Here is a 15,619-nt window from a genome sequence, read left to right as displayed (position 1 = left end):
GCTTCAGCATCAGTCCTTCCAATGAATATTCAGGACTGATTTCCTTTAGGATTGATTGGTTTGATCTCTTTGATCTCCTTGCAGTCCAAGGGACTCTCAAGAGTCTTCTCCAGCACCACAGTTCAAAACCATCAATCCTTCAGTGCTGAACTTTCTTTATTGTCCAACTCTCACATCCATACATGACTACTGGAAAAACCATAGTTTTGACTAGACGGACCTTTGTCAGCAAAGTAATGTCTCTGCTTTTTAATATGCTGTCTAGGTTGGTCATAGCTTTTCTTTCAAGGAGTAGGTGTCTTTTAATTTCATGGCTGCAGTCACCATCTGCAGTGATTTTGGAGCCCAAAAAATAAAGTCTGTCATAATGTCTGATGTCTCTGACTAACCTGTCTTAATCTCCAGATTTACCTGCCATAATTTTTCAAATTATATTTCCAAAATTACTCTTCATAGATTCTGTCAAATAAGAGCACAGAAAGACATTAGACAATTTCAGAGGTATGGTTTCCATCACTTTATTTTTTAACAAAAATCTTGGAAAGTTTATAGTTAGAAAGTCCATTGCTAAAATTGGGCATAAAAACCAATGACACAATTACCAGGAAGGCCACAAGATGGCAGCAAAGTATAGCATAAAAGCAGCCTGCGAAGGCGTCCTCTAGGGCGCTTTGTATTAAATACTCTCAGCTTTCATATATTTTGTATGCACGTATTTGGTGCTTATTTATCAACAGCTATAACAGCTATATAATCATTGCCTCTATATAGCACCTCATAATTTACAAAATTCCTACCAACAATGTCTCTCATCTGATCCTCTGAGCCACATTGTGAAGTCTACAGGTCAATGATCATGACCTCCCTGGAGAAAAAGTTTTATCCCAGATACTTAAGTCATTTCAGAGACTCAGAGGTGAGTCAAAGCTCAGCACTTTATCACTGTTTCTATTAAGATGTGCTCCAGAGGATAGAGAACATGAAGGGTCATCCTGTACCCACAACTTCAGAGAGAAAAAAAAAATCTAAGATTTTCAGTAGAACTGAGAATATTTTCAGGCACTGAGGTCTGTAAGAAATTTGGAGGGAAGAAATAAAAAAAAGAAGAAAAGTGAAAGGGATTTCTTTATTTTTTATAACAGCAGTAAAATTTTTCTCAAAGGCAATTACAGGGAAGCAAAACTGCAAAGAAATATGCCAGGATGGAAGGGACAGAGTTATTCTTCAAATGCTAGTCACGTACGTTTCCTAGGGTTGCTATAACACCACAAACTTGGTGGCATAAAACAACAAGTTCAGAATCAAGGTGTCTGCAGGGCTGTGCTTCCTCCAAAGGTTCTGGGGGAGAACCTTCTGTCCCTCCAGCTCCCGGCCCCTGTCCTTGCTAGGTCTTCTCCCCTATGTGCCTCCCTCTCTGGGTGCTTCTCAGGACACTTGTCACTGGACTGAGGGCTCACCTGGATCATCCAGGCTGATCTCACCTGGAGAGCTTTAATTATATTTGCAACGATCCTTTTATCTAAATAAAGCCTCATCCTCAGGTACCAGGGGTTAGGACTTAGGCATAGCTTTGGCAGGGGGAGGGGAGTCACCATTCACCATTCAATCCACTACCATGCTGTCAAGACTTCACCTCTCCCCGCCCATGGTGGGGTTCACAAACCTACATTTTAGAGGCTCCTGACCCTTCTATTGGGACATAGTAAAGGGACGAAGTGGGTGGTTAAATAGTTAATCCCACTTAGGGATTGTAAGCAGAAAAATATGGGAGACCCCTGTAAGCTAATGATTACTCAAGACAGTGGTTGTGCATAACCACAAAACCAAGCAGGCTTGCTTAACACGAAGCCATGCAACAGAAGCCTAAGACAAGCCCCAAACAACAAAACAAGGGTGGCATGAGACCTACACCTGCTCAGTGAGCTCAGTAAGTTAATGATCCCTAGGACATGTTCTTTGCACACATTTTTAAAAATGACCATTTGTGGACCTTTCTTGACCATGCAGGGACAAGAAAACTCCCCTGCTCAACCTGGAGAAGGAGCTGATGATACAAGCATGACGTCTACTCAGGAAAGACAAAGTTCTTTCACCCTCTTCTCACTTTTACTTTGATTATAAAACTATAGTCAAACTGTAGTCAGTTAAGTTCTTGGGTTGCAACATCTCTCACTCACCCGCTTGTAAGCCTCACAAGCATCCTATTCTATTAAATAACAAATCACTTCTTACCTATCACTTTGCCTCTTGCTGAATTCTTTTCATCACTGAGACATAAAGGATTATGGAACCAGAACTATCCTTAACCCCTGAAAGGACACCCAATGGTATCACTTCCTCATGTTTAGCTGTTACAGAGCAACATCATCTGATTTCTACTCCTAAGTCTCTGCCACTGTGTCCTCTCCTTGGGCTCAGTCTCCTCATCTGTAAAATAGGTAAGTTAGACCAGCCAATGGTCACAAAGTCAAAAGGATGCTGAGTTTGAGAGAAAACGAACACAGTGGGCTTCAGAAAAAAAGAGTCTTTGTACCTTATGCCAATCACTTGTCACACTGTGGTGGAATATCTTCGTTCCTGTGTTAGCTTTGGTAGGTCTTCTGTCTTTACATTTTACTAAATATCTACTTTGTGGCATATCTGACTCTAGGTTCTTAGACTATAGAGATGAGCAAGGAGGAATACTTCTCTCAGGAACCCCAGAGTCCTAGAAGGGAGACAGAAATGCAATGGAATTCCTGCAGTTAAGGGTGAAAGTGCTAAGGAGAGGTCCTCTGTATATGTGAGCAGAGAAACCCAAGTGACCACTCTGGGCTATGGGTGGGCTCAGAGATGAGGAAAGTCCCTGATGAGGGAGGCACTTAAGTTGATTCTTGAGTGTTGAATACATTTCATCAGTTAAGCAAGATCGTAGAAAATAGTACACACAGAATGATCACAATGTCTAAAGATGCTAAGATGTGAAAGGGCAAGTGGGTAGGTGCATTTGGAAAAAAAGTATGCTAAGGGGAAAAGGGAAAGGATATTGTCTGGAAAAAGAGCCGTGATCACTGCCACCATCAGTGAGCACATGCACCACATCAAACACCATGCTGAACGCCTTCACACATGGTACAGTCCTTACGGCTGCAGATCTTATGTCTGTCTAGGTTTCGCTGGGCTGGGATAACTCGTAAATCTCTGTTGCTTCATCCAGTGACTGTTTATTTATCACCCACACATAATCTGTTGGAATCTGGTTCCTTCTCCAGGGCAGCTGCCTCCTAAGTGTTGGCTCAGCAATCAGTCTCAATTCTCATAGCACCTTCATATCAACACGTGTCCTTACATTTGCCAAAGGAAAAAGCGGGCTGGAGAGTCTGATCCCAGGAACTGAATGCCTCTACATGGAGGTAACACACCATTTCTGCTTTTTTTTTTTTTTCAGATTCTGCAGGTCACTTGGGAAAAACTAACTTCAGAAAAGAAAGAAATGTAACATCCAGAATTAGAAGAGAAGCAGGTACTGGGAAACAGAAGCAGCTTACTACAAGTAGCTACTGTTATCTTCATTTCACAAATGTGGAGGTAGAAACAGAGAAGTTACTCAAGGTCACACAGCTGGCAACTGGCAGAAGCAGGACTTGAACTCAGATGGGTCTGACTCCAGACTCCACACTTTTCTTTATTGGGAAATACATATGCCATGTCCAAATGATTTGGACTTCATCACAACAGTAATGGGGAGGTTATTGAAAGGTTGTAACAGGGAAAACACACATCCTATTTGTATTTTAGAAAGATGCATCTGGAAACAGTGACAGGTGAGGGGCAAGACTGAGGATGTGAGTTTCACTCCAACTGTTATGACAGCTTTCAGACAGTGCCATTCTGGGGACTGTAAGGGGGCAGCAGATCCAAAGGCCACTAAAAGAGTAGAGAGGTTTTAATAAATATGTGATGATGAAAATAAAGGACAAATAAAATAAAAAGGATAGTGAAAAGGGAAGGAGGGACAAACATGATGAGCTGGCTCCCGGCTTGGGCAACTAGGAGAACAGAAGTGCCATTTAACAGGACGGGGATTAAGTCAAGCATCAAGACCAGCGGTGCTTGTTTCTGTTTTCAGTGGGGATAGAGACTTATGTAAGTGATTCAAATCTGAACATGCTGAATTTGAGTTTCCTATGAAAATTCAAGTGAAGAGCTCCAACAGACACTTAGGCATATGCAGCTTAAATTTATTTTAAAAGATTTTAGTTATAGGTAAATATTTGGGGAAAAAAATGCAAAAGTGAGTCCAAATTATATGACTGATGAAATTACCAGGAGAGAGAAAAAAAAGAAACAAGAAAAAAATAATGTAGGATGGAGCAACCAGTCTGGAATACAGAGGTTTAAAATGTCTGGAGGGTAGAGAGTTCATTGTAGTCACCTTTGATCTCTCCACTTAATTCAAGGCAGAATCCAAAAGATTTTCCTGACTACAGTTGGCTAAATTTATGAAACAGGAAACACACTAGAGTGGGCAACATCTGGAAATAAGATCCACTGAGTTCATGGCACCATATTGTCTGCACCAAACAGAATGAAGGTACCCAAACTTCACAGTCCTAGAAACCAAGCCACACACACACACACACAATTGTTATCATTTTATGAAATATTTTTAATTCATTTTGGCTTATTACCAAATAATATATATTTACTGTAAGTGGTAGTAAGAATATGTGTAAGAAAAAGAACGTGAACTAGTTGTAATACTAGCACATCCCTTCCTAGGCTCACTTTTTTGGCATGGGGAAAGCTAGAAAAGCAAAGGACGTAGTAATGGAAAGGGGAGGGGGGCAGTCGGGGAGTTCTGTTTATTTAAGGTTCCCTGATTCCATTAACCTTCCGATGCTTCAGAGCCTGTCCACAGCTTCCAGATCAGGCTTTGCTTTCCTTTCTACCATTGGAAGGTGGGGGGAAAGGAATGTAGTTTATTAGCCACACATAAATATCTTTCGTTAAACTGCTCTGAGCTATTGCTGTTGTTAACACAATGGGCTGTCAATGTCAGATGCGAAACCCTTTCTGCAGAAGCGGCAACGATGACTACGTGAAACTGTTTTCTGTGCTGAAGCAGAAAGCGAGGCATTCGGGAAAGTCACTCCTTTTGCAAACATCGCGGCCTGTGAGATCTGCCCAAAAAAAGAGCTGATCATATGCCTGTTATCCCAAAATAGCACCTTCCTCCATTATGCCGAGGTTCAGCGCAAAACTGACTCATGCGGCTCCGGGATCGCTGCCAGGGCAGAGCGCCGAGCGTCCGAGCCCGCGGGCCGCGCGGCATCAACAGGCGGAGACACCGCGGGACCGGACTGCGCGGGGCCCCTGCGACGCGCTCCGGGCTTCGGCTTCGCGGCCAGGAAGCGAGTGCCTTCAGTAGCCCCCGTGTTAGAGCGCAGACATCTCGGTGGGGCTCTCGGGGCCTTATTAAAAATCTGTCACATCCTGATTCTGCTCCGAATCTGCTCCCTGTTCCGGGGCTGCTCCACAAGGGCAGCAGCTCAGTGCCTGCGCGATCCCGCCTTTGTTCTTCGACATCAGCGCAACCCGAGTCGCTTCTTCGCCCTCACCCAAGGCCAGGTCACTACCCTCCCAACAGCAGCCCCAGGTCACCACCCTCCTCAACCTGGTTCAAGCTATCGCGTCCCCTGCCCACGCCCCACAGCGGTCTTCTTGGAGCGCTTCCATCCAGGAGTCATCTCCCTCCTCAGAACTCTCTCGGGTTCTGAAAAATGTATTTTCTTTACATTCTGTTGTAATGTCCTTACTGGTCTTTACAATCTTTCTTATACACTGAGTTATCCACAATGCCTAGAATATGCTAGATAATTTATGGAACAAATGTATCCAAAATAATGGGGATGAGTAAGGAAACTAGACTTTTCAGAACCCTCACATATATTGATAGTAATCCAGATCACAAATGGAAGTTATTAATAAACGCGGCTCCTATTTTTATTCTCCTTTAGCTTTCCTTTTTTCTTGAAAGAGATGTTTAAATTGCAGAATATGAGCTCTTTTCTGTCTTCCATCCTCCCAGATCATGTATCTTAACAATATTCTCTAAATGATTCTTGGTCTTCAACCCTTAATTAGATTCTCTGCCTTGAGTACCCAAGTGATCTTCAGGAAACCCTTTTGAGAAACTCTTCTAGCTGGAAAATCCACCATGATCACAGACAGATGCAATTTCTATGTACTTTTTGTTATTAATGGTGCTGATGAGCTTGCAGCTGATTTAGGAGAGAAAACCAGTGCTAGAACTCATCATAAGGACATAATAAAGTAAAATGCATCATGTAAGACTGACAAGTTTTATAATGATCAACAAAATCCAAATAAGTACAAATCTTGCATTCCATACAAGCTTATGGTATTTCAACCTCTGTATTGAAACTCAAGGATTCTTTGCTAAAATTTTACACCAATGAACATCATTCTTTCAGTCTAAATACATAGAAACATAATGCTACAAATTGACCTCTTGATTACTTTAGAAATTCTCTACAAGACAGTCTTAGTAAGAGCTGTAAAAGAACACCATAGCGCAACACAAAACGATTCACAACAATAATTCCAATTTTTTATATAAAATAAAAAATCCAGGGGGAATCACAGAGAGCAAAATGACACTTTATAGAACACTTTAAAAGCCTACAGAGCAAAAATAAGGATCATTCAATAGTTGTATTACTTTACATAGAATGTGCTGTGCTGTGCTGTACTAAGTTGCTTCAGTTGGGTCCAACTCTGTGCAATCCTATGGACTATAGCCCGCCAGGGTCCTCTGTCCATCGGGATTTTCCAGGCAACAATACGGGAGTGGTTTCCCCTGCCCTGCTGCAGGGCATCTTCCTGAACCAGGGGTCAAACCCGCGTCGCCTACGTGTCCTGCATTGGCAGGCAGACTCTTTACCACAAGCACCAGCTGGGAAGAGAACAGATACTTAACACATATCAGAAGAAGAAAAAGAGTGTGGGAGGGAAGGGTGATGATGTATAGCTCTAGGAACAAAGAAACAGTGTTTTCAAAGATTTTTTGATACTTGGATCAGCCCAGGTCTGAGTGATAAACAAAGGTCTATACTAAAGAGTTTCATTTTACATTCAGTGGTCACATGTAAGAAGGTGATTTGGGGAAGATGCTCATTTATTTTAGGAAAGGGTTCTCATTCTCAAGTGCTTATGGAACCTACTTTGGACTAGCCTTAAGCAGAATTTTGGGAAGAGGGGTGATGGTGGTTACTTGTGCAGTTTAAAAGAAAAAAAAAAGCATAATCAATATACCTGTGATGGTTAATTTTGTCAGCTTGACTGGGTTACAGGGTTCCCAGATATTTGTTCAAATATTATTTGGGTATTTCTGTGAGGATATTTTTGGATGAGATTAACGTTTCAATTGGTAGATGGAGGAAAGCAGATTGTCCCTGCCCAGTGTGGCTGGGCCTCATCCAATCAGTTGAAGGCCAGAGTAGAATAAAACACCCATCATCCCTCTACCAGTAAGAGAGAGTTCTGTCATACAGCTTTTGAACTGAAACTCTGGCCCTTCTTGTACTACAGGAACTACGTCTTTGGACTTGAACTGAGACATTAGTTGTATAGATTTTAGACTTGTCAGCCTCCATAATGACATGAGCCACTTCCTTCTAATAAGTCTTTATATGTAAACATATACATATTTTGGACTTCCCACTTGGTTCTTGTGGTAAAGAATCCACCTGCCAATGCAGGAGACACAAGAGACACAGGTTCAATCCCTGGGTTGGGAAGATCCTTGGAAGAAGAAATGGCAACCCACTCCAGTATTCTTGCCTGGAAAATCCTATGGACAGAAGAACCATGGGATTGCAAGAGTTAGACACTAACTTGGCAACTAAACAACAACAATTGATACATAAGACATACTTAAAATTTGAAAATAATTACATTGAGTGAAATAAGCTACACACAAACACACGCAAAAAGTACTTACTGTATTATTCCATTTGCATGAAATTCTAGAAAAATGAGCTAAGCAATAATGACAGAAAGCAGATAGTGATTACCTAGGGGTGGGTTGGAGGCAAAGAGGTAAAGGAGAAGTTCAAACGGGAATGAGGGTATGATTGTTACATTCATTTCTTTTATTGCTGGGATGGGTTCATGTCAAAACTTGCGTCATTTAAAATATATCAATTATACCTTTACAGAGCTTTAAAAATTTAATGTAAAAAAGTGATCAAGATGCTGGCTCTGTCCTGCTGCACTCACGTTTGGGATAGAGGATGTTCCTTTAGCCAACACCCACATCCCAATGGGAGAAGGGCTGGAGCAGAGACATGGAGGAGGGATCTGAAGTCTCTTGCTCTCTGCCTGCCACTAGAGGGCGCCCATATTGGAGAATCTGTTTTTCCATTTCCTTCTGTCCCTTAGTCATTAGATTTGTCTTTGGTATCTGTCTTAAACCTGAAAGTGAAAGTGAAGTCACTCAGTCGTGTCCGACTCTTTGCGACCCACCAGGCTCCTCCGTCCACGGGATTCTCCAGGCAAGAATACTGGAGTGGGTTGCCTTCTCCAGGGGATCTTCCCCACCCAGGGATCGAACCCAGGTCTCCCTCATTGCAGGCAGACGCTTTAACCTCTGAACCACCGGTGAAGCCTTACTAATCAAGACTGATACAGTTAAGATACATAGCTTCCCCGATGTCTCAATAGGTAAAGAATCGGCCTGCAATGCAGGAGACACAGGAGATGTGAGTTTGATCCCTGGTTGGGAAGATCCCCTGGAGGAGGAAATGGTAACCCACTCCAGTATTCTTGACTGGAAAATCCCATGGACAGAGGCGCCTGGTGGGCTACAGTCCATGGGTCACAAAGTCTCAGACACAACTGAGCGACTAACACAGTTAAGATACAGGCTTCGCAGATGAAGAACCTGCCTGCCAATGCAGGAGATACAAGAGCTGCGGGTTTCAGTCCCTGGGTAGGATGGCATGGCAACCCATTCTAGTACTCTTGCCTGGAGAATCCCATGGACAGAGGAGCCTGGTGAGCTACGGCCCACAAGGTCACAAAGAGTTGGAAACGACTGAAGTGACTTAGCACAGCACATAGTTAAGGTCTTGTCTAGATTTCTTTTCTAAGTGATTTTGGCCTAATGATAGACTTTGCACTCCAGCCTATAATTTGCAGGACTGTTAAGATTTAAACTGCTATATGAAGCACCTAGATGCCACTTTGTAGGTACTTAATACATTATAATTATTATGCTAATAATATTGTTAATACTATAAGGTTATATTTATTATAAGGATAAGGAAGGTCACTGAAAAGAAATAACTAAGTTTTTCTTTCATCAGTAGATTTGCTCTTCCTAATGGACATTTGAGATTGTACTTTCACCATCTGGGTAACCTTAGTTTTAAATAGTCAGATAAATCAGGTCACTGTGGGAAGGGGTGAGTTGAGGTTAAACATTAATAAATCCTTTGGGAGGTCAGATAGTTGAATAATGCTCTTTCTCAGCACCTTAATGCAGCCTTTCTCTGCTAAAAAGGAGAAAAAAAAGAATCACGGTTGCCTTTGGGTTTGGGTTACAGAAGTTGAGTGCAGGGAAAGAAGAATCCCTAGTTTTCTAATTTGTAAAACAATTTCCCATTCGCCATCTCATTTCATCTGCACAGCAACTGCATTGTAACCAAGGAAGGGGATGTTACTCCATCTCATAGATGAGAGACCTGAAGGTAAATCAGAGGAGGCAACTTGCTGAATACCACACAACACACTCCGCATTAGAACAGCTGACCCTAAGTCTTGTACATTTTATGTAATATTCAAATGTTTAAGAAGAGAGACTGGAGAATAATATGTGATAAGGAAGTACTTTGTGACTCAAAGAGTAATGTTTTATAAGGTACCAAGGGGAAACCAGGTCGATGTATTATTTGAGTACTATGGCCTCTGCTTATAAAAAGAAAATGATTAAGTAAATCATAATAAAATGCATCGGATGGAGCCTTTAAGAACAGTTAATGACATGGGAAAAGTGTTCACATTTTAATAACAGGCTTGAAAAGCAGAAAAGAACAACAGTTTAGTCCCAAATCTGTTAGGTGACAGAGCAAGAGAAAGAAATTACCAGAATATGAATGGTAGCCAGGATCTTTCTGGTGTTAAGACTGTGTCTTTTTTTGTTTGTTTGTTTCTTTATTCTATTTTATATTTTATTTGAACTATGGACGTACATTGCTGTTCTTAGTGCAGGAAAAGGAACTATGTTTTTAAGTGAACAAATAGTTCTAATAGTCACTGTGCATGATTTCCTAAATATTTGGCCCACTGTCCTGTTGATTTCAATTCCAGCAGCAAAATCCTCACAAAGGGTATTGGTAACAAAGTGGAACAGGATCCTGACAGATTTACCTGGAGAACTATGTGCCTTTTGGCAATGCCAAAGAGATGAAGCTGGAACAGACTTTAGAAAAAAAAAAAAAAGCTGAGACAGAGAACAAAGGAAGAGGAAATGTTGCCATATGGCATAGAGGGACTCATTTAAAAATTAGGAATTGTAAATGGAGACAGATCAAGACTAAAGGAATATGGGGGAAGTGATGAAGCTTATCAAATAATCTATCATAGATCTAATCCCACTGAATTTTCATCTCTCTAATAATAACTGATTTATTCATCTTTCTAACCTCACAGTGACATGCACAGTACTGGCAAATAGTAGGTACCTGAATTGTAGTTGTAGGTTGAATAACATGCCCATATTCAAGAAATCTTAAAATACTAGTGTAGGGTGGTTAGGTAAATCCCTAAAGGTATGCTTTAATTTTTTTAAAAAAAGGTTTCTTTTTCCATGACAAGAGGTACATGTAGGTAAATATATTTGGCTCTAAAAGAAGGTGCAGGCAGATAGTAAGGTCTGGTAAAATGAGATATTGGAGGTGAGGGGAGACAAAGTGTATTACAAAATATCAACACTGTGCATTCACCTCATGAAAGACAATAATGGTCTATGAAAACAAAAATTAGTACATTTGTCTAAAAAAGAAAATAAGACTGGTTACCTGTGTTGTATCAGATTAATAACAAGTAATAAAAAAGGCACTCACCATATATTCATAGCAATTACAGTGTGCCAGGAACTGCTTTAAACTCTTTATAAATATAAAGGTCAGGAAGATCCCTTGGAGGAGGGCATGGCTACCCACTCCAGTATTCTTGCCTGGAGAATCCCATTGACAGAAGAACCTGGTTGGCTACAGTCCACAGGGTCGCAAAGAGTCAAACACAACTGAAGTGACTGAGCATGCATGCATATATATGTGCGTGTGTGTGTGTGTGTGTGTGTGTGTGTATGTATTATATACTAATTTAATTTAATTATATAGTATATATATTTACTAATATATACTAATTCTCGCAAAGGTGCCTATCAATGAGTCCGATTTTTCTCTGCCTGATCTCTTCATTGTCTTAGGGAGGGAATTGAAGCACAGGAAGATTAAATGATTTGCCTAAGGTCACAGCTAGGAAGTAGCAGAGATAGGATTTGAACTCAAGCTTTCTGTCTCCAGAGTCTATATTCTTAATCCTCTACCATCCTTCAAGGAAACTTACCAATGATGTGCAATCTACACATACATGAGAAACATACTTATTAATTGCTCTTCTTCCTTAATTCCAAGGAAATCTTGTCTCCCGAAGTTGATCTGTGGCAGGAAGTATTCCTTCACTTACTGCCCCTCTTAATTCCCATCACATCAGTACCATTCGAACAACACAATGGAGTCCTGCTGTAACGTGTCTCATCTTACACGCTTGGCATTCAGCTTTCTTTTGAAAATACTACCTTTTCACTCAAATTGTCAAATGTAAAGAAAGAACAACTTTCCAGGCAATTAATAAGAAAATAAGAATTGGGTCACCATATGTGAAATATTTTGGGGATTTGATTTTAGCGCTCCTATCACTGCAAAGTGAGTAAGCTCACATTATTCCCACCTGCAAAGGAACAGCCTTCATGAACTACATTTTCATCACATAGACACACACATTCACTTTCTATAAGAATGCTCAGCCCATCTGCTCACATTTAAAAATATAAATTGAAGACCTCCCACGCTGCCTTGGTTTGTAAAATGTCTATCACCAAATCTTTATTCTAAGACTCCTGTAGGTCTATGATTTATTTTCCTTTCACTTCTCCTTTAATGGTTTTCACTAGTTCTCTTCCAAATACCTGATGTTTATAATCAAGTTTTCTCTCTTAGACAAAAATCTCAAAAGGGCAGGATTGCACTACTGCCTCCATCTGAAATGTGTCTTCATTTTGAGGAAAATGTTTACTATTTGGGAAAAGTCTTCTCTGCAGCCTGATACTAAGCCCATGCCCAGGATGGCAAATTCAGATGCTCTATTTCTTCTCAAGTTTCAAGACTTAGTTGCAATAGCACTAATGAAAGACGACCCTTCATATAGACACACAAAAGACAAAATTGGGTAGACAACTCTTGTATTTATTCAAAGCTCATTCCCTAAAGATATTTTAAGAGATTAAAAACTAAGTTGTACATACCTGTCCCTGAACAAAGGGGTGGAGATATTGTTGGGGTAAGTACCCCTTCTATCCCCATGGAAACATCCCCTCTTAGGTCGGTAGGCTTATAAGAACTATATCCACACTGCCGTAAACCACATTCACCCCTACATTCATTCATTCATGCAGTTCGACTGTACTGAGTGCCATCTACTGGGCGCTCATAGCAATACAGGGACCAGAGAGGACAGACCCCGCTCCCTGACTTCAAGCTTATCTTCTGGGGAGGGAGGAAGAAGAGCAGCACTGGGCTTCTGACTTCGAATGCGGTGCTCCCTCTTTCCCTGTCTTTAAAATCTGAGATACGTAATGCTGTAGCCGACTCCTTTATTTGCTTCAACTTACTTCTTTTTTGTGTGTGAAGGTGTTTTACACAAAACCTTACGCAGTGAACCAGTTCAAGTTCTAAACAGTGCCATGTGCCTGGCTGCAGAGATGACCACTAATGCATGGTATTACAGCAAAATACTAGAATTTGTCAAGGAGTCAAGATTTCTGCATTTTGCAAATGCTACTGAAATCCTTATTTTTTTAAAATGTGATTCAAAGGCTAAAATTGTTTCAAACTCAAAGTCCAGCTCCAGGATTTTTTTAGGATATAGCTAGAGGCCACTGAGCCATGGAGCAGGGTTTGGTGAGGGGATGTGTCATAACATCCAAATACTCAGGCCCTACAGTATGGCTCCAAGTCAGCTCATGTCTGCTGAGAGCAATTTGTCTGTGTCCCACTTTGAGATTTTTCAATAAATGCTGCTCAAGAAAGAGTCTTAAAGATACTAACTCATGTTAGGAAGTGTTTAATTGGGGATTGGATTGTTTATTTGAAATCCACAGTACAAATGATACAATGGAAATAATCAGAAATGTGTATAAAATGTCTATCAAAATATTCTCCTTTATAATAGAAAAAAGTTAGACACAATATGTTCAATGATAGGAGAATGATTAATTATGAGATTGTAGTTGCACAGCTAATTGTGCTGCCATTTAACATATGAGAATTTCAATGATGTGGGCCAATAAACACAGTTCATAACAAAGTGAATAAAGCAGGTAGAAAAGTGTAAGATCCAAAGTGTGTTCAAATATATTTCAACACATCTTTCAAAAGAGATGGGAATAATATATGCAAAAATATCAAGAATCTTAACTGATCAATTGGACTCCCTAATATTCCTCAGTTTTGTCGTGCTCTTTCTCATGAAGGTCTTCAAATGTTCTGCCCGCCCTAGATGAAATGCTCAACTCTCATTCCTCCTTTCACTCATCCTTCAGGTGCCCACTTACATCACTACATCCCACTGGGCTCCACCTCATCAGCTGCTCTGGTGGTATCCTACTTCGGCATCCCGCACTCTGTATTATACTATTATTACATACTTTATTTCAATTGTTAGTTCACTTATCTGAGAGATAATTAACTTCTCAAAGACTTACACTATGTCTCTCTCACTTAAATCTGTGCTACTAACATATATAGTTCATAGTCAAAAACAAATCAATAAAAAGAGTAAATTATCTTATTTTCTTATCATTTTCTAAATTATATACATTTTCTTCAATAAAGAAATTTTATTTCTATTTCTTTTGCAAGTACAAAAAAGATAAATGTTGTATATGCTGTTATTGCCATTGAAGATCTTCATTAAAATATAAATGAAAACATTTCAGAAGTATTCAAAATTTTCCATCCTTCAGACTCCAAAAGGCCTGATGGCTTCTTAATCTATCTAAGGAAACTATAATTCAAAATTTCCCTACATCTTTCAGAATCTAAATGGCATGGTGAATTTTTAATCCATCAATGTGATGAGCACATTTACTCTAAAATTCATCACGTTGAATTAGCTAAAAGATTATAAGCAGATAGGAAAATGTCTGAAACTGTGAACACCTTTTTCTCTTTGGGGTATTCAAGTGTTCTGTTGGACTCAATGTTTGACTCATTGACAATATTTCTGCTACATTTATACTTGTTCAGGATTTATGGGAAAATAAAATAATGCTAGGTCCAATAAAATAAAATCCTTCTGAACCCTTGACTATTAGAAGCTAAATGTACAATAACTATGCAGATGCTAAACTAAGTTCAACATAATTCACCTTTGCAATAAGCTTTGCCATTTTATTTCAGAATTACTCAAATTATGATTGCTTTAAAATAGCCTCAAGCTTTTAAAAATAATTATGGCTATGTATTTAGAATTTTTATAAAGTTATTTTTAGGCTTCTAGCAGATCTTAGACTATTAATATAAAAATCAATTTGTATATTTTATTTTTTATCTCCTTTCAAAGTACATTCTATAAATACCAATGAAAGCAATTGACCTATAAAAGAGGAAAACAAATAAGGTTTACCTACTTAAGGTTAAGATTGCCATCAATATCACAGTTATTTATTCTTATTCCTGAATGACTATTTCCCAACTTTTCATACCATAGCTTATCAAGTTAGAAAGAGAATGAATGAGCTGACCCTGGACAAGGATGAAGCCTTCCAGCTACTGAGCCCTGTTTGATGGGGCCTAGCACAAAAAGAAACAAAAAGAAGATGTCAAATGCCATGTTAGAAGTAAGGACAGTCCTAAAGGCCTATTGCCAAGATGGCTCAAATAGCTTTAAAGCAAGGTGGAATCTCAGACCTGCTGTTTGTAAATAGAAGACCAAGCAGATAATGCTTTCCCAGCCATAAGAAGAAAACCCTTGTCTTGCTGTCTGCGTTATTGTAGATTACAGAGATTTGAGCATGGACCAAAATCAAAGTGAAGACAATGAAGTCAGTACAAAGGCCTCTGCCTGCCCTGTAAGCTTCATTTGACCTTCCCGGTCTGAGCTCCCCAGAATAGCCCGCAAGGCCCACTCCTCAGTCTCCCTCCTTCCTCCCGTGCTCAGACACAACACACACGCACATTCTGCACACTACCCTTGACTCTAATTTTCTCATTTTGTGGCTCCTTCCATCCCTATTCATCACATAGAGCCTGACCTTAATGAGATTTTA

General features: G+C 40.0%; 2 protein-coding genes across 2 annotated transcripts in view; one reads left to right on the top strand and one right to left on the bottom strand.

Annotated features, from left to right (window-relative positions):
• The window catches only part of FGF12 (fibroblast growth factor 12), a 638,357-nt gene that overhangs the window by 470,383 nt on the left and 152,355 nt on the right, over positions 1-15,619 (bottom strand). The gene's annotated exons all lie outside the window — the stretch shown is intronic.
• Positions 3,475-5,759, top strand: LOC148778775 (uncharacterized). The gene is made up of 2 exons (XM_088837811.1): positions 3,475-3,502; positions 5,208-5,759. Exon 2 carries the CDS (start codon positions 5,250-5,252, stop codon positions 5,757-5,759), a length of 510 nt encoding a protein of 169 aa, XP_088693937.1. The 5' UTR covers positions 3,475-3,502; positions 5,208-5,249.

The sequence above is a fragment of the Moschus berezovskii genome, chromosome 1 (assembly GCF_049115385.1).
Source record: "Moschus berezovskii isolate FMDL1 chromosome 1, NW_MosBer_1.0, whole genome shotgun sequence".
In the NCBI taxonomy this organism is placed as follows: domain Eukaryota; kingdom Metazoa; phylum Chordata; class Mammalia; order Artiodactyla; family Moschidae; genus Moschus; species Moschus berezovskii.
Note: the sequence above shows the minus strand (reverse complement) of the source record. Positions and strands in the feature narration are given on the sequence as shown.